This window comes from Poecilia formosa, unplaced genomic scaffold (genome assembly GCF_000485575.1).
Source record: "Poecilia formosa unplaced genomic scaffold, Poecilia_formosa-5.1.2 Scaffold35, whole genome shotgun sequence".
In the NCBI taxonomy this organism is placed as follows: domain Eukaryota; kingdom Metazoa; phylum Chordata; class Actinopteri; order Cyprinodontiformes; family Poeciliidae; genus Poecilia; species Poecilia formosa.
In genome coordinates, this window is record NW_006799974.1 from 3359971 (window position 1) to 3380424 (window position 20454).

At 36.9% G+C, this 20454-nt stretch overlaps 1 protein-coding gene across 2 annotated transcripts in view; it reads right to left on the bottom strand.

Moving 5' to 3' along the window:
- klhl4 (kelch-like family member 4) overlaps nt 1-20454 on the bottom strand; it is a 33042-nt gene that overhangs the window by 4549 nt on the left and 8039 nt on the right. For both annotated transcript variants that reach the window (XM_007550390.2, XM_016670607.1), the window contains 7 exons: nt 13226-13393; nt 10882-11018; nt 9954-10150; nt 6547-6759; nt 3783-3969; nt 3478-3702; nt 685-847 (listed from right to left, as the gene is read on the bottom strand). In XM_007550390.2, the coding sequence (XP_007550452.1) occupies nt 685-847; nt 3478-3702; nt 3783-3969; nt 6547-6759; nt 9954-10150; nt 10882-11018; nt 13226-13368 (1265 nt within the window). In that variant the 5' untranslated portion in view covers nt 13369-13393. The remainder of the gene's footprint in view (nt 1-684; nt 848-3477; nt 3703-3782; nt 3970-6546; nt 6760-9953; nt 10151-10881; nt 11019-13225; nt 13394-20454) is intronic.

Sequence of the window (20454 nt, forward strand, 5' to 3'; positions counted from 1 at the left end):
TTTTTTTTTCTTTTATAGCAAGGCTGTTTCCTCGAGAATGTTCTTCCCTGGGAAGATTACATCATTGTATTACATGCTTGTTATTCACAGCCCTATCAATAGATCGTAGATGCTAGTGAAGCTGTTTTCTTGTCTATTTTTGACCTAACTGTTAAAAGAGCTTTAGCACTGAATAGTGAATGAAGCTAAGCCGAGCAGCAGCTTGTTTTCCTGTTTCCTTAGCAGATGTACACACTGGAGCTATGTTCAGAGCTGGCCTGTGAACACAGGACAGCACTTCCTGTGAGCTGCTGGCATCTCACACTTAGACCAGAAACAAACATAGCAAGTATATTGCTGTTACAGTTATAGTGTCCATCTGTTTTTATTGGATTAATGTCAGCTTGACTCTTTAACCTTTTGGTAATTCTGTCCTTTACTCTTGAAAGAAAACATGATGGGATGTTTGGTTTTTAAGATTCAGTTTTACCTTATTTTTGTAGAGTTTGCACATAAACACATGCCAAGAGTAACAATGTAATCTAAGTCCATGTGAAAAGCGCAACACAGGTTTTGAGAGCAAGACAAATAACTGAAAACTTCTGTCACCTTTAGCGTGGTCTACGTTTTGCACAATGCAACCAAAACACATTGCTGCTCAAATGATGAAAAGCCCATTAGTGAAAGAAGGATGGTGGAACATACTTTCCGTTGAGTGCTGTGACTCCCATGGTGCTTCGTGGAGTCGACATACTGGCCACGTAGTTCCACTGTCTGGCCTGTGGGTCCCAACGCTCGACTGTGTTGAGGTAGCTCCAGCCATCATGGCCTCCGACTGCATACATGGGACCCTCGAGTACCGCAATGCCTAATCGGAACAAGGGAGATTCATGTTTTAGTGAAAAGTACAGGTAACGTGTGAATGAGGAGAATGTATAAGCACACCACTGGAACATTAGTCTGAAGAACTTTATTTCTATTTTTCAATATTGATTTAATCTAAAGTTGTTCATATCTTTTACACTAAAAAGCAACCAATGCTTCTTTAATGTTGACCTTTGCCCTCCTGTCCACTTCAACTGGCCTTTCTGAATTTTGTGATTTTGCCAAATCACAAAATCCACATTTGTGATTTTTGGATTTTCTTCAGTTTTTTCAAAATCCAATTTTTCTTCGCAAAATTGGATTTTGCGAAGAAACTCTCACAAAATCCAGTTAGGGCCAAAATTATTAATAGTCCCCTTAAATACATGTTCAAACATTTCTTTTCTTTAACCAGGTATGTCTCAGTCAGATCAAAATATCTTCTTCAAGAGAGAGCTGGCCGAGGCTGGCAGCAACACACAAAGTGTGTGTGTTGTGTGTTTTAATCACGTTTCTTCTGGCGGGAAATAATATTAATATTTTAGAGTGACCTAGTGGAAGAAGCTCAAGGTTATGGTGATGACTGGGAGGCTTTCCAGGCCGTAACACATGAACCGCATTAGACAAATCCTAAACGTATCCATGGAAACATGCAGAAAGCCAGTCAGTAGTTCAAAGATGGGCTGGATTAGAGTAAAGGTTAGAAAAAATATTTTCCTATTAAAAATGGTAAAAAAAAAAAAAAAAAAAAAAAAAAGATTAACGTATAAATAAGTGCAGGGGAATTTAAAAAAAAAAAAATTTTTTCAGTTTTTTACTTAATCTAAAATAAAGTTTTATCAATAGAAAGCTACCTGTCTGATTTCCTTTTAGAAATAAAGTAGGTTGAATGAAAATTATTTTAAATCTAAATGTGCCACAGGTTTAATTTTGGGTTTAACTATAACAAGCTGATTTTATTTTTACTAATGATGCTGTCCTGACCTTTCAAATTGTAATATTTTTTTTTCCCTATCAACTTACTGATGTAGTTTCACCAACATCTCCTTCTGTTTTGCTGGGAAGGTTTTTCCCACCTTGTATGAATGAAGCTGATGCCCTCAGGAAATGGAAAGTCTGTTTTGAATAAAGAGCCTATTAGAAATTAATTGCTCTATATCAGTCCTAATTTCTATAATACTGGACCTTGTTAAATTTTTACCAAAATAGCCTTCAGTTAAGGTGTTAATCTTCTTTTTTCCTTTTTTTTTTTTGTTTGTTTTGTTTTGCTTCTTTTAATTGAATAACGATTAACCCTGAGAAAATATAGAAATCTAATCCTCTTTTAATAGAGAGGTGAAGAATTTATCCTTGTGTGGGTTTTTGGTAGATTATGACGTAATTTATGTATGTACTTTAATATAGTTTAATGTACCTTCCCCAATCCTGCAAATACAAAGAAGCAGCATTAGGTTAATTTATTTGACTTTTTGTGATTTTATGCTGCTTGCGATATAACACAAAATGTTTCTACTCAAACATATAATCAACCCTTCGTCTTTGGTTCAAAAGTCAACAAACATTCCTATAATAAAGCATGCATAAGCAAATAAGTTTCCAAGAGTTACTGACTAGAACTCCACAGAGATATAGTTCTCATGCTGAAGCAAGTTGAGACATTTAGCAGATCAAATTTCTTAAAAACAGGAAAGACTATAAAACAGCATTGTTATTTCTCATTCCAGTCTAAGAGGAAAGTGGTTTCCAGCAGCAACAATGTGGGGGATTTTTGAACACAATAGACTTTTTTATTGTTTAACCCTTATTTCCTTTGGTGAGAGTTTTTTTTTATTTCCAGGGGACATTAGGCTCCAGACTCATTCAGAGCGACTCTGTGGCTTTTAATAAAGGTATTTTTTCTTAACAACTGGTAGCTTTCTAATGGAAAAAAACAAAAAAAAACAAACACCAAGTCTTTCTTGTCTCCCCCCCACAACGGGTGCAGTGTGGAGCGGGCGTGCAGTGGTGCTCGCAGCCACCAACTTTAAATATATTCAAGCTGAAAATATGCGCAAAAATAAGCAAAAGCTGTGAGAAACATTTTGCTTCAGGAAAAATCAAAGACAGCGCTGGTAATCTGTACAGTGTGCTCTCCTGGGCTCGCTGATACCTCCTACCACACTGGGCGAGTGAGCTGAATGCTTTGACAAGATCTCCCTGTTCTGTGAGCAGGACCTGTTTCAACTGCAAATCAAAACCCTTCTGATATGAGATGTGTTGGGCAGGGAATGATAAGGCAGAGCAGGGTCAGTACAGCTCGCTAAGCTTTGATAGGGGTACGGGAAAATATCAAATGTCCAGGGGGAATAGTGAGATTTTTTTTTTTTTTTTCTTTTTTTACAGGATGCTATTTTTGACCCTTCTGAACTTCATCCAGCAGTTATTAATGATGCAAAACTTCAACTGAGATGCTAAAACCATAAACAGAGTCTTAGATAAGCTGGTATATGTAATTAGATGACTCACAGTGATAAACCTGCCAAAAATAACAACTTTTCCACATGCAATTTCCTATAGTAAATGACTGTATGGTCCTATATAAGATATTTTATCGAGACTCGTCTATACTGTTTCCTTTCCACTGCCAACACTTACCAAGCCCATGACGGTGGGTGGACATTGGAGGCATAGTTGACCAAACTTTGCTGACAGGATTATAGCATTCCACCATGTTGGACGTCTTCAGCCCATCTCTCCCTCCGACTACGTAGAGCTTGTTGTCAATCACCGCCACACCAAACTGCAGCCGCCGTCCGTTCATGACTCCAACCTGGACCCAAGTATTTGTTCGCAAGTCGTACTTCTCGATGGTGGTGGAGCCTAGAAAAGCACCAAATACAGTTTTAGTAATTGATCAGTCAGTCTGTACTGGCAAACAGTGTGTGTGAGCTGCTATAAACCTTTCGTAGCGTCCATTCCTCCCACAGCATAAAGTGCACCCACTGTGGACTTTCTAGGTTTTGTTCTTGGGCTCTGAAACATGGGCCGTCGTTCGGGCAGCAGGTGGTATTTCATGGCCTCCATCAGAAGCTTTTGACATTCCAGATCATCAGAGAACATCTTGTTGTTTTCCAGATCTGCAAGGAGCTGGATTGCATGGACAACATTCAAAATGTCAGAATTTTATGAGGAACTCTATGGATAATAATTATCCCATTTTATCAAAGTAAAATTAATTTAGAAATTAATTCATGAATATTTTTTCTTTTTTTATTGTTGAAATTTACACACTTCATAAAAGTGTTTTAATAAAAAGGCAGGCAGATGTTTTGATTTTGTTGTTGATCTCTTGTAGATTTTTCTCTTTTAGTTCTGGGTTTAGGATATAGCCAGCATGTCTTCTTTCTACACTAAGGTTAAACTTTCCTTTTCTAAAATACTTTTAGTTCAGACTACTTGAGGTAACCTTGTCATACTCTGTCTCTTATGTTTGTATAGTCTTAGAAATCTGGGGAATGTCTCATTATATTTTATCCCTGTTCTGTTGGGCAGAACATGCCAAAAATGATAAAATAATAGTCAAAGAGCCACCTGCAGTGACTGTCATAACACTGACAGTTTTTGTTCTATTTCCAGCGTTATTGTGCCCATCATGCACATTTTTTATTTCTGTTTACTTTCAACGTGGACATTAGCTGCTCAGTTTTTTTTTTTTGTCTCCTGTCTGACTGTGTTGAATTGTACAGTTTTATTCTATATTTTTAAGTAAACATTAACACCTTATAATTTCAAATTCAATTTGAATTTAATCTCAATTGGATGGAATAATGAATTTTAATCTGTGACTAGCTGAGTCTAATTTATCTTGTTAAGAAAGAGTTTGAATTTATTTTCATGTAGTAGATGTTAGAGAAGGGCCCTGTCTGTCAGATGAAATATAAAGATTTTATTCTTTTGTGCTCGGAGCAATGGAGCTATCTGATCACTGTCATATAATAAAGTGGCATAATATCTGATTTATATGAGATAACCAAGACATTTATCAAGCTACTTTAGGAGGACTCTCTTGCACTATATATTATTTTTTGAACTATTTAGAAAATTCTCACTCACACAAATCCATTTAACCCAGAAACTACTAGATGAAAAACGGTAAATCGTATACTAAGAAGTTCTTATACTGACATGTTCCCATGCCCACAAGTACTTTTAAAAACCCTCCATTATTCATTCAAAGCAACACTTCCAGCTCTGACAATAACAGTTATTTATTTTCTGTTTACTTGCCTCACGGAAAACAACCTCTCCTAAAGAAGTGGATGAAATATCTGGTGTATTAGATCATATTTTCAGCATTTTGTTTTATTTATTAAACCATCTGCTGCAGTGTTTTTTGGGGTGGGGGCGTTTGCAAGCACTAGTGCTGTGGGTGTTTTTTTTTTTTTTTTTTTTTTTTTTTTTTCCACCTCTCTCCATTTTTCCTTAATAAAATAGTGAAAATTATGTGCATGATAGGTTGTAGAAAGCTATAAATTAATGAAGGGGAGGGATAGTTTTACACTTCTTGCCAATAAGGACAAAAGAGGGAATACGTTTGAAGCTACGTGTATTAAAACACTTTTTGAAAACAGATTTATGCCTCGTTTTCACAGAGTGGCATGGCATGGATGGGTACACTGTTTCGTGGTTTGGTTTATTCAGGACAGTGTTTCTACTGCCAGTTGGACTCTCACTGGCCAACCGGGATTAAACCCAAACACCTAACGCTCTAGTTAGTATGTCTCACGCTTGTCTAAAGCAGTGATGTTTTCTGTTCACCAGTTAATGGACTATGTTGGGTGATTTCGATATCTTCATCCTCATAGTAAAATACTATTGTCCCATAGACCTACAACTGACTTGGGCCCAGGACTGGTGCAGTAGGGGTCGATTACACGAGCCACTTTTACAGTAGAAACAGAGCAGAGTACCAAATCTCACCGACCTGTGTCTTACCGCTCAGCAGAAATGAGACATTGGCAAATTATCTTTTTGTAAAAATACATAGCTACACATCAGATATTGTATAGTGAAAGACATATAGCTCGAAAATTATTAGCTTAAGATGGAGTAGAAATATTTAAACAATGACACACTTTACATGTAGATATTATTGGCAAACCATGGAAATCGTCTTGCATGGTTTTTTTAGGTGGTTAATAAGAAAATATGTAACATGTTTGAAATTAAATTAAAATGACTACATCTCTAACAAAATAACAATTTTGTAATTGTAATAAAAAATGTATCATATTTTTATTACAATTGTATTGTGTGTATGTAGACACACAAGGAATTAAAAATGTAAGTATAGGCAGAGGCCAGTTATAGGCATAAAGATGAAATTGGAAAAAAAAAAACAAAAAAAAAAGTTCATCTTGCAGTGGATTAAATACATCAAAGGCGACACACGAGAAACAAAGTAACCAATTGTCTCATTATGCAATATGCTCTATGAAGAACAAAACAACAGAAAAGAAGAAAAATTCTGCAAAATAAGCACTTTAGACAACAAAATTAATAAATAACATTACATCAAAATTGTAATCCAAATCAATATTCTATGAAGAGCTAAATGCACTGGGCTACATGAAAAAACACACTTTCAGTCCTAACTTTCAAAGTCAACTGGTGGAACATAAAAACTTACTGTCCCCTAATAATGGGCTTTCTCAGTTCTCTCACCTGTGGAGGAAGAAGAGGAAGGCGGATGTAAGCGAGCAGCACCCCGAGGTCCTGCTGTCGATGCTGGACATCAAATCTCACCCACATCATCAAAGCCTGAAAAATTGTTTCTTCATCTGGAACGTTGATGTCATCGCTGGAGAGCAGTTTAACAATCTCGGCCGTGGGAAGCAGCAGGAACTCCTGGTTCTGAATGACCTCCAGGAAGTGCTCCTGGAACAGAGAGGAGACACAGAGGAGACAGATAATCATCAGTTATTAGGAGGAGAGTACGCTCGCTGCAGAGAGTGTGTGCCTGTGCGAGTGTGTGTCAGAGTGGCATTTTACCGGCTATGGCGATCAAGTATGACAAGGACAGAGAGGTGAAGACAAATGAACAAAGGTAGATAGTGATATTTCTACTCTAGTTTCTGTGTGGTATAACTGAAACTATAATCATACTTTTACTGAATGTAATTTTATATTTTTTTTTATTTAAATAACAAGTTACAAATAATAGCTAAAAGCCTCTAAAAGCCTTTTATGAGAAACATACAAATGACTGCCGTTCCCCGTATCGAGTTCCAAGCATTCCAGGATTTGTCTTCTATTTTCCTTTCTTGAGATTAATTTTCCATCTCTTGGCCAGAGGCCCAGCCAATATGACAGCACTGCATGGCTACGTCTTCAAGGTCTTTGTCTGTGGGCATTTCCATTAGAGACGATATACTGTGGAAAAGGCTTTCTTGTCTCTGTGGATCCATACCCACATCCAAGATTCAAGCACTTGAAAGACATGCTGAACAGTGTTTGGCTGCAAGCATGCCTTGTTTATTCTTCAAACAAACCAGCTGAACATTAATTACCAAGTTGCTGCAGCCACTTCGTGCTCACTTTAGAGTGAATGCCCGTAAATTAAAAAGAACAACCAAGCTATTGATCATCAACTTGCAACAAATTACAGTTACTTGATCCAATCATTATGAGAGCAGGTTTTAGAGGCTTTGCACAGAGAGGCTTAATGAAATGAGGAGCATGTATTGATCTGTGGTGGTAAAGCCGAGGAAGAAAGTTCAGCCAAGCCTTTGATGCCGCTTTAGATCGGTTATTCCTGCTTGCGTGTTTAACACAGGTGAATATAAAACTGGAAGCTAAATCAAGTTTGCTGTTAGGTGATTTAAGATGCTGTGTCCTTAATTGCTCCTCTTGTTATCTTCCTGGGAAACAAGATCAGCAGGGAGAAAGAGTTTATGCCTCTCGTACGACTAAACAGTAATAGTGTAATGGGAGGAAGGAGTTCCTTTAATTATTTAGGGAGAACATTCAGACTACAGAACCTTGTAAAAGTAATAGGATCTTGATTTTTTTTTTTTTTTTTTTTACATTTTGTTTTATTAAAACTACAGAAATCAATATGTTCTATGAAGGTGTTTTTGTTATAGAGCAAATGAAAGCAGTGATTTAAAGGGTAAATGTTAAACATATTTATAGAAGTATTTAATAAATAGAGGTTGGGTGTGCTTCCAAAGGAACATTAACCACACACTCTGAGTTGTAGCAACAACAACAACATGTGGTTTCTTAAAAATCTGTAAATGATCCACAGGGGTGTAGTTGTTTTTATGTATGCCTTTGTTACTAAATGGTCTTAAGTACCAAAATGTTACTCTGAAAATAGAATGTATTCCTTCTTGTTGGCATAGACAGCTGTTAACAGATGTTTCTAAAGTTAAAGTTAAGAGAGCATAAGTGAAGTATGAGCTTCAGACTATTTTAAACAGATATGAAAAAGTACCATTTTGAAAGTCTTAGCAATCTTGTGGAAAAATACTAACCCTACCAGGGAATTTTTTAGAAAATAATTTCTAACTTGGTCATTAATTTTAACACTGGCAACTGCAGTTAAAATGCAACGGTGTAATAATAGCTCCAGAAAGCCATGTTTCCTGGAAAAAGTTTCCTTAGAGGAAACACGCTTTAAGACTCTTGTTGCTTGGCCTTTCAGTTCAGGTGGGAAAGCATGTCTTTGCATTGCACTTTCTGTCTGGGATACTGTTTTATAACATAACCCTGGAATAAACCTCTCATCAGTGTTTCACCAGACCTGTTTCAGACCTCATTATGCTTTTGTTCATCAATGTTCTTGGAAAAAAAAAAACATCTGAGTCCTATAGATCAGATGTATATATAGTGACAATAAAACACAAACAAATGTGATCTGCTTAGGTTACTTTTAAAGTCAATTGATTGCAATTTATTAAAAGGCATTAGGGGACTGAATATTCATGTTACATACCAAAAAAAACCGTGTTGAGCTTTCTCTCACGTCAGATCTATACTTTCTGTTGGTCTGTTACAAACTTTCAATTAAAGAAAACTGAAGTTTGGGGTTTGAACATGACAGAATGTGATAATACTTTTGCAAGGAATTAAAAATATGATTTCAATCTGAAGTGATAAGCAAAAGTGACAAGTGTTAAGTTCTAAAAAACTGACTAATGATTACAAATGTATCTATATATCTACATGTTTTCTACCATAAAATATAAAAGAGTTTCAAAAAGGAAGGATGTTAGAGGCTTGGCTGTTTTTGCTCAAACAGGGAAACCGAGCTTATCAAAACACAACTCAGTCCACTCCGAATGCAGCGGATGGTGTAACCAGGAAGTCCACAGCTCTCCCGTCTCATTACTGAAGTCATTGAACAGGAAGCTGGACCTCTTGTGCAGTTTGATGATTAGATTAACCTCCTGGACTCAGACGGAGGCTATGTAAACCGAGCGAGCAGATGTCCTTTAGGAGATAACGCCTGCATCATTCTGTCATTTTTCCATGGCTGGAAAAAAAAACGAATATGTGGCTGAATCTTAATCCAGTGCAAATATTCTTTGCAGAAGTAGATGGAAATGGCTCACATGGCGGTGCAGCTCTGACAGCATACAACTCAATTACATAAAGTTAAAGCGTGAAATTATTCCGTTTCTATTATATTCCCTCGTTCAAATACCAGCCGCTTAAATTATGAGATGTAAATAACCAAGGTACCAGTGCTTGATTCTGTTACAGAAAATATTTAAATTAGCTCATCTATAAACAAATCCATTTGCATCATAAACTTTGTATACAGAATGGATTTTTATGTGAAAAAAAAATAAATAAGGACAACAAAATTCAGAAATGCATTGAAAAATCACTTAGAGTATATTTTGAATACATAAAAAAGGAAATTTAATTGCAGTGGTAGTCTTCAGAGATAATGTTAGAAAAAGAAACCCGTCTTGGTTTGGTTTATTTACCACATTAAACACCGGTTTATAGTTTTTATTGCTTTATCTGACCATGTGCATTCCTGCAGTAAAGACCCTTACTGCAAAATGAATAATTCAGTTCACCACATAATAGCGATGTAGCTCTGTTTACCATCCTACCATGGTGTAGTTGTGAGCCACGTTCAGCAGGTCGACACAGCCTTGGGCGTCTGCAAAGGATCGTATCCCAAGGCAGTTGGACGGATGAAGCTGCTTCATGAGGAAGCTGCAGCAGACCTGGATGACTTGTGAAAGCTGGAGGAGGCATGCTGCCGCCAGTAAGCTTTCAATGGTCTCCTCTTTCAGCTCAAGGACGCCTGTAATGTCATGGCATAGACATCAACATCATATTTCGTGGCAGAATATTTCCATGATAAATAAGAATACTGGTGAAAGCAGTTTGTGCTAAAGGAATGGGTACGCTACCTTGCCACAGTGAATGTACAGTTGAAACAGATATTTGGACACAATAAATGAAAAAGATACAATATTTTCTAAGACAAATTAAGATTACCAAAAATCATTTATACTTGCCTGAAGGCCATAATTAAGAGAAGGAATGAAATTATTATTACTATTTTAGTTAAAGAGTTTGCATAAATTCAGTCTAAAACAATTTAGACAATGAATGATACCATGCCTTTCTAAGTTTTCATCCACACTCAATGGAGGCACATCTGTGTATTTAAAGGCAACACCTTAAATATGCTCCTTCGTTTGTGGAGTCATAGAAAAATCTATAGGATTATAAATGTCTATGTGAATGAATGCTTAGAAGCAAAACACACCCACTTCAGGTTGTCTAGACATTGTTTGTCAAGTTATTTCTTAGCAAAGTGATGTTAAGAAAATGTATTTCCTGCACATTGCAGAAGATTTATTAGAGCCCATTTGTCTGTCAAAATAAAATAAAAAAGATCTTATGTTGTAGTTATTCTCACTGCAAGCCAATTGTTGAATTACCTTATTGATCCATTTTAATCATGCAGGATTACAGAGGGCTCATAAAATCATATAAAAGTCAGTGAATTCCTTTATAGGCACTCACCAGTGTAGGCAAAATGTACCAGTGATCTGAGGGCCTCAGGATCCACTCCCTCCATCTTTATCTCCTCTTGCTTTGCCTCTCTCACATCGCTGGTAAACATAGCAGCAAAGTAGTCCGAAACTGCACTTAAGACGAGCCTGCCATGAGGGGGGAGAAAATGCATTTAGCTGGGTTTTCTTCATAGGTTTGCGTGTCTGCTGGGAAATGTGGACGGGGTAAAATGTAAAGAGTGTGTTTCTTTAAGTGTAGCTCTGCACTTTATATAAAAGCAAATCTTTAGAGTTTATCTGATCATGTTCTGTTAAAGTAATTACCGTATATCATGTAGCTACTGTCCGATGTTTCCCGCTGTGCTGATGCTGCTTGAGTGGTTTTATGCCTTTCAAGGTCACTAAGAAATTCCCTTCTACTATATAAGTCTACTTAGTCGGTGAATGATTACATCACACAATCCCAACAGCCATCCTTATTTCTGCAGGCAGATATAGTGCCTCACAATAGTATTTTTCACCTTACACCCTAAACTTCAGTCTACTGAATTTTATGCAAAGTATGACTATAAAAAAGAACATAATTGTGAAGTGTAAGAAAAATGATCCATCATCCGTATTTTAAACCTGCTCCTCCTGACAGGATTGGCAGTTATTATTGAGAAAAAAGAGTTTGTAGTTGCCTGTGAAAGGGACACAGCAAACATGTGTGCTCTGGTCAGGTGAGACCAAAGGTAGCACATAAGGCTGCAGCATCATTCATTTCATGATAAATATATAAAATTAATTATATATGTAAAATGATTATAAATATATAAAAATGTTAGAATAGACAGAAAGAAAAAAAGAAAGAAAGAAAGAAAGAAAGAAAGAAAGAAAGAAAGAAAGAAAGAAAGAAAGAAAGAAAGAAAGAAAGAAAGAAAGAAAGTTCAGACCTAAATCCAGAATCTGAGGTAAAACCTTGAAAAACACTTTTCACAGATTCTCTTCATCGCTGGATGTGAGGTTTTTTTTACTGCCACATACCCCAAAACGACTTCCAGATATAATTGTAGTGAATGTGGTTGTACAAATGATTGACTTATGGGTGCTCTGTGCAAATCAGTGGCACACATTTTACAATATTGAACAACATGTATCCCTTTAATTCAATTAGAAAATTATGCACTATTTAACATTAATAACATTAGTTTGTGGTTCTAAGGTGACAAAATGTGAAAAAGCACTTGTGTGAAGCACTGTCCTCATTTTAATAGTCGGAAAGATCAGATGGCATATTAATAAAACTATAACCTCTGGCAACAATGTTTTGATTCCTAAATTGTAGCTTCACATTAAACACAAATAAAGATGGGCAGGTGCTGAAAACAGTTAGCATACAAGAAAATCTTTTTTTCAGTTTGGGTGAGGAAACAAAATACTAATTGGCATATAGACTAATCTGATCAGAAAGAGCCTGTTGTTATTCAGAGTACATCATGTGATCTGTTCACTTCAGTTACTACGACTACCAGGCTATTAGGATCCAGTGGACAAATATTGGCACCTCTGTGCAGTGGAGCGCAACTTTTCTTTGCATCAGCCGTAATAAGAATTGGCAGAGGGTGTACTTAGATCACAGCAGCATAAATGTAGAAACAAGCCAGTAAGCAAGAAGTTTTCATGTTGGTTATTCAAGGATGCACCGAGAAGACAAAGGCTGCTGACAGGAATTGATTAATCGTGAGCTTGACCACTTACCCAAATTTCTGATATTTTTCCTTTCCTTAAAGTAACATTCTAAGTTGTACTAATCAACACTTGTCAGTATGCCCGTTGTTACTGAGGGAAGATCCTATTTTTATTGTCTGTCAATGGTTTAAAATAAAGTCAGAGGAAGCACAAATGCTGTTTGGCTGTTCATTTAGGCAACTCCATCAGAGAGAAAGACCTTTATGGGTGCTTGTTATTTCACACCATCGCCATTTCATTTTATTTTTCAGTGTTGGTCACTTTCAAAAAAAGAAAAAGCTTTGGTACAAAACAAGGTTACATAATAGTTTTTAGCAGGATTTTGCTTCTTAAGAGAAATTGGAATTGGAAAAAAATTGGTATTGGTGAGAGCAGTAAATCAGAAATAGGCCAAATCTTTGATCAGTACAGTTGTACAGTTATGCATGCATTGCATTTCAAACATCATCCAATTACTCTTTGGAATTATCCAAGTGTGTTGCAAACTAAGACCCAGGCCAAAGCTTTAACACATCCCTCACTAGTTTAATGAACCTCACAGAGAGTGGCAGCTTCACCTCTAATCTATAGCAGATGCAGGACTAATTAATGAAATGAAAGCAGGCAGAAGCACAAACACCAACCTATGAGCCGGTATCTTGTGATCCCCTGCTATCAGCAGCACGTCACACAGCTGCTTGTGCTGGAGGTAGGTCTCCATTTTACGGAACGTCTGCTCTGCATGATTTGTGGCCTGGAAAAATTCATCGGAGGAGTTGGTGTTCATTCTGGACAAATTGCTCAGAACCAACCTGTGGAAAACAAGATACAAGAGATTCATTACCCCGGACTTCCGGATTATGATCTGACATCACATGTAGTGAGAAACTAAAAAGATGACATTACGTCTGCTGAATTTAAAAGCACTACATGAATGAAATAAAATATAATAGCAAACTCTTATGATCAGTCTAGAGAGGCATGTGAGAATAAAGACAAAACAGTTTGGAAATTTTAATTCAGAGCAATTAATTAGATGAATTATTTATCCCGTCTGAGAATAAACAAGAAGCCAGTGGCTGTACACATAAAGATAAGCAAAAAGAGAAGCTTAGTTTGGCACACGACACCCCTGAATCCTTTTCCCTGCAGGACAAATCTATCTTCCGTGCTGTGCTAAGCTGAAACTAAAACTCTTATGTATAAACTCTGTACATGAGGAGATAGCTAAGTGCGTCGTCCAATGAGACAAGAAAGCTCCCCTATCTTTGCACCAGGATCCAGACAGAATGTAAACTCCTATTTGCTGCTCCCGTGTGTATCTGCAGCATGTTTGTGTGAGTGTGTCTTCCATAGAAAACAGGGACTTAACAAGCGAACCAGTCTGTCTCTTGCAACATTGTGGCGAGGCTGAGTGCCCCGGTCCCAACAGGCTGCTAGATTACACGCTGTTTTACAGGCATCCAAGTAATCCCTCACACTCGTGGAAAATAATGCAACCCCGTCACTCTGGTGTCCTTCACAGAGAAAGTCTGTTCATTGACATTTCAGGTTGTTTGCTAGGATACATTAACAACCGAGCTGTCTCTCCAGAAGAAATTCCCATCATCTCATGGACTTTTTGCTGTGCGAAGACTGATAGTGCAAAAGAAAATAGTACATTTTTGCTGGTTGAAGCAACACTTTGTGCCCATATTTATCTCCTCTCATGCACTGATATGAAAGCTGCTTTAACTGGTTAAATTACAGATTTGTCAATAGAAGCAAACTGCAAATCCAAACTGTAATGCGTGGCAGCATAATGTATTGGCACACATAGAGATTTATACCGCAGTAAAGATGGAGTGGGTTAGGGCTCCTATTGATGTCCCGTTTAACACGCTGTCTTAAAGTTTGGCTCCAAACATTCAACTTTTTTTTTTTTTTTTTTTTTTTTTGTCTTTGTTTACCAAAAGCATTGATATGGTTCCTCTGGGAATGGTTAATGTTGTTCTGCAGTCATTGCAGTATCCTATAGTCTAATCTTTATTGGGTGACTTTATGCTAAATCCAAAAGTAATTTATTGCCCTGTCTGTGTATTCCCCACTGACTCTAGAGTCTTGCAAAGGAACACCAAACAAGACTGAATAAGCAATTGGGCCATAAAACAGATCCATTGCTTTTCTATTGGCTCCGAGGCATGCTGTAGGGCTTTTTCATGCCTACCAATCTCTCCGACACTAATTGCTTTGGTACCACGTTCAGGGGAGCCGTAAATTTGCGCCGAGGTGTATATTGTGCTCCTAGTAGTGGGCTGCTCATCAGAGGTATAGCCCAATTTTATTAAGGCACTAAAACTCCAAAACACCTCGCAGTAAAGTAACTGCTTTTGGGACAGTGCGGCTCAAGCACATGACCGTATTACTCAGCAATTCCCCAAAAATGTGAGAGCCCATAAAAAAGTTAACTGGCTATATATAAGCACAAAAGAATAAATAAATTGGTCTAAAAAAAACTAAGCCAAAATAGAAGACTTAGATTTTTTTTTTTACTATTGCACATTATCTCTGAGCAGATTTTATGCCAAACAGCATATGTCACCTGAAAACCTGCCATTTGGTCTTCACACCTTTTAGAGGTTTCTCACCATAATGTTAGTCACTGCAGCAGAGATGTTCAAATGACACTGCTTATCTCAGGCTGTGCAAGTGAGGATGATAATTTGTGGTATTTTACACTTTTTCAAGGTGAGAAACCTCTTTCAAGTCTGTTTTACAAAATCACCATGTGCTAATTCTACCACAAGATTCAAACAAATCCAAGGTTCAGGAATAATAACACATTGGTGCATTAATGTTTTATATCTTTAAGGACATAATATGTCCATTTGCATTGCCAAGATTGCAGTAGCAGATTGCTGTTGCTGAAAATCTCAGTCTTTTTCCAAGCAGCATCAGTTCCATCTTTCTAGGGAACGTCTTGCCTGGCAGGCCCAAATGGGAAGTGTATCTTTCAAAATGGATTATAGCAGCCATTTTTCCCTGAAGCCCACTAAGCAGCTTCAGCTGGGTTTAGAATCCAAATATTCCTAAAGAACTTCTTGCATCATGCGCCAAATCTGTGTCTTTCATGAAATCTTTCAGCCTCTGTTCTTTGACAATCATTCTTCTGCCATTGGGCTTTGTGTTGAGAGACGAACTCACTGACTACAGCAGCTGGATCTGGGGAGTAGATCAGATGAATGCTCATGATGTTTAAAATGTTCTCTCTGTATATCCTTATATACGCCAAAAGACATCAACATTTTTCTCAGTAAATATATTTCTAATTAACTAATTAACTTGAAAGTTACACCAGAAGTCTATCAGTGCCCAAAATAAAACATCCTAGCAATAAAGTTATGGATAATTACGTAGTTTGGCACAGGTAATAAGTACTTAGCATAAAATTTTGTTTTGGTAATACAATCCTCAAGACATGTCCTGTAAGAAGAAACTAGTAACTTGCACTGCTCAGGTGTGATTTTGACCAAATCTTCCACAAAAAATGTCTTCAAACCTGGAAGGCTCTGGGGTCCTCCTGTCTTCCTTTTCTTAGATTTCAATGGAATTGAAGTGATTTTGGTTATTTGCATTTGGGATCACTGTCTATCTTAAAATACCCTTCTTGTACATATCTCAGTCATCCTTCCATCAATCATATGAAGATCGCCGGAGCCATGAGCTGACTGACAGGCCACACCACGATGTTCCCATCTCCAAACTGCACTGCTTGTTTGATGTGCAATGCATTATTCTTCTAAACATGGTGCATGCAACGATATCCAGAGAGTTAAACCTCAGCTTGGTCTGATAATATTATATTCTCCCAACATTTCATTAGCTTGTCCAAATGTTTGGGCAGTAATCTTCAAACATGCTCCAACATGCTTTCTACTTTCAGTGATCTGAAAGTGAGCAGGTATAGAGCTATGTCGTTCAAAAAAATTCTAGATGTTCTAATTCCAGATTCTTCTGAAATTGTTTGTGTAACGCTTGTCTGTCTGTCTGTCTGTCTGTCTATGACCTTGCAGATCTTCAACAGTAGCCCTGACCAAAACTGCAACCGGCAGCAACCGAATTCAGAGAAAGACTGCAACGTATTTTACACAAGGGGTCTGCAGCTAGAGGATGCATTATGTCAATGAGGATCTTCACAAAGACAGAAAGACTCGTGAACGTGTGCGCTGGGGGTTTGGAGGCGTTGTGCAAAGGGAAAATGTGCAGATCTTAGCAGAAAGCTCTTTGCTGCTGGCAGGTTAACTTGCATAGAGAATGAGTCTCTCATCACCATTAGACTGTCAAAGTTAGTGCATAAACATTTTAATATGCAGTGTTATAGCTCAAGTTGTACTTACAGATTGTACCAAATATGAATATATTACAGGAAGCTTTTTTTATTATTTGAATGCTAATATTAAGACTAAATTAATCAATATTAGGATCAATGTAAAATATCATCATTAATGAGGAGGAGCAAAATAAAACAAGACAAATACATTTAAATAAACCTAAGAGGAGAACTGAAAGGCTAAAACATTTTTCTCTGTCAAAGAAATTTAGCGAGGGGCACTATTGTGCAGAGTTGCATCAGTCTCCTTAAAAATTTAAAAAGCAAGCTTTTCGAGTTCAAAGGAAACTGTTGATGTCATGATTTGGTTTGATTATGTATTAATAATCAAAATGAGATCAAATGACTATATTTTATTAGCTTTTTGTAAGTTCTAATTTTATGATCATGTATTAGATCAACCTGACACAAACATTTAATTAATATATTTGTTAAGTCATTATATTTAACATTTTCATTTTTATGGTTTGGGGTCACAAATGTGTTTGAATCATATTTAGCTTATTCTCTAATTTCTAATCACCATTATGAACCAAGTGATTTTTTGTTAAAGTATCTTTTCATCTCTGTTGAAGACGGAGCCACATTTTTATTCCATTCTTTCATGATGTGTTTTACATCCTCATCCCAGCCTCCTGATTTCATTTCTAATGTGCCGTGGGACACTGCTTAAATAAAGCCATGGCCTCTACTAATAAATTAATAGAAAACAGAGCCACGGATTACTTTCCTAGAATTAGTTTCACTTCGAGGAGAAATTGACTCATCCATATTTGAACAGAATATGTCTGATGGATGTGTCCAGCATTAATGTGGTTGTATTTCCATTCAACACACTTTAAAGCTTTGTTTCAGAAAGACAAAGACAGTTTTCATGTGTCTCTTCATCTTTAGCTTTAAGGACCTTGTTATCCGAGTCCTGTACGCTTATTTGAGAAAAAAAAAAAAAAAAAAAAACATCACCTATGTAGATGCCATTTAAGATTAGAATAGCTAAAGTGATATGTACAACTTATAGCATCTTGTTCTGTCTACCGGATCTGTTACACGTGAATTTTGTGGCACTGTGATAATTCGACAAACACCTCAATTACTGTTGTTGACAGGGGGAGAGGTGGTAGTATTTCTTTTTCCAAGGCGGTGGAGTGGGAATTGAGATATCATTCAAACTAACAACACGCTGAGTCAAGCCTCTGTTACTGTTTATGTGCAAGAGGTCAGGGTTTCTATTCCACTCTGGTTAACTTTGGTCATATATTCTCTGTCAAACATTGCAAAGAGGTTATTTGGATGAGAGTCGTGCGGATATAACAAGTATAAGTATACAGGTAGGGACACAAAAGGACGAGGTGGACAAAAAAAGCACAGAAATGATTTGAACCCCATTTCAGTTTATGAGCAGAATTTAATGATGTTGCTTAAATGGACTGATGTATACTGTTAATAAGTGTGGTTTAAGGCCCCTTTAATCTGATACTCCTAAATAATATCCAGTGCAGCCAAGTGCCTTCAGAAGTCATCTAATATGTTCAAAGAGTCCACTTGTCTGTAATGTAATCTCAGTTTGAATCCAGGTGTTCAGTGAAGTCTTTAGAGGTTTTTAGGTACCAGATAGTGAGTAATAAGCATCAGCAAGACCAAGGATCACAACAAGCAGAACAGGAATAATGTTGTGGAGAGGTTTGAAGCAGAGTTACTTAGGTTATACAATATTCCAAACTTTGAACATCTCCGAGAGCACTGTTCAATTCATCACCTAAAATAAAAGCATCTGAAAAAACCCCAAGACATGGTTATCCACATTATTCAGAGAAGAAGCCAAGAGGCATGAGATCATTCTGAAGGAGCTGCAGAGATCCACAGCCAGGGTGGGACAAATGTTTTATCAGGACACCAGAGAGTCTGAAATTTTATAGATTGACAAGAAGATAGCCATTGTTTAAAGAAAGAAACAAGGTCCCCTGTTATTATATCTATATCTATGTTTATCTTGAGCACATCATTCCCACTGGTGAACCATGGTGGTGGTATCATGATGCTGCAGAGAAGCTTTTCTTCACCACGGACAGAAAAGCTGGTCAAATTTGATAGAAATATAGATGGAGGTAAATACAGGGTAGCGCTAGAGGTAGAAGCTGTTAGAGGCCACAAAAGACTTGGGTCTGAGGAGGAGCTTCACCTTTCAGTAGGACAGCAATGATCATCAAACATCATAAAGCTTAAAGTTTAACTTAATATTAAAACATATGTGGCATCACTGGTGAGCACTGTAATAATGGTGAACATAGGAAATTATCTTGTGGGCCAGATACAATTTGAAAAGTGTTGTTCACAGACTTGAGATTTTTCTTAAATAACAAAGAATAAATAATTTAGTCTCTGGATGTCCACAGGTGGTAGACACATTCACCAAGAAACCTTAATTGTTATTAATAGTTCTTTAACTATTAGCATTGATTCAGGAGGTGTGGCTACTATGCTCCAAGTTTTAATTTTAATCCATATATGAATAATGAAACAATTTGTATTTGCATCAAAGAAATTTTTAATTAAATCTCTACAATATCTGGTTATAATGTGACAATATGTGAAAAGGGGAAATTTTTGCAAAGCACTGACATGATGTCCATTTAAAACATAAATACATCATGTACCAGGTAAACATATGACAGTTTTTACCATGCAGTTATTTTGGTTAGTTAACATATTCTTAATTCATCATTAAGCTATATTCTCCATTTAAAGCTGAATCTTTAAATGCATTCCCCCTTGGAAGGGGAATCTTCCTTGTTTTTTATCAGCTAATTCAACTTGAGAGTAATTTGAAATATTAAATGTACAAGCAGGACACGAGTTTGATTTTAAAAATCACATTAATGGGACGATCTATTTATAGCAACTTCATGAATGAAGCTAATTATGGAGAGGCGCACACACACACACGCACACGCATACACACACACACATACACCCAGAAATGACTGACACATTTTCAAACTACAGCTGAACTTTTGTTTTTGTTTTTTTCTGACAAGCAACAGAAGCATTCTCTAGTTTCAGCCTGAGAGACTGTGACAAATTACGTGTCAGGGATTTATGATGTGAGACGTATTAGGGCCACCCAGCTGGTGAGGTAAATAAATGTACATATCTCAGTGCCATCCACATCTGCTTAGTTACAGATGAATGCGTGAGCCATGATGTGTCACACAGTCACTGGTCTAATTTGGCTTTGCGTTATACATCTCAACATGGAGAGTTTATACCAAAGCTACAGTTACTGAGCGGCTGTGTTTCCATGAGGCGTGATCAGCATTTAAAAGTAGCTTGATGCAACACACAGCTATAGATGAGCTGATATTGGAAAACTTTTTTTTTATTACTTTACATTCTGAATGGTCCAAACGTATACAGCAGCTTTCAAATCCTTATACATCTCTGCTAAAATGCTAGATTTTCGTGATGTAATAAAATTAGATAATATGGAAACTATGAGTTTTAAAC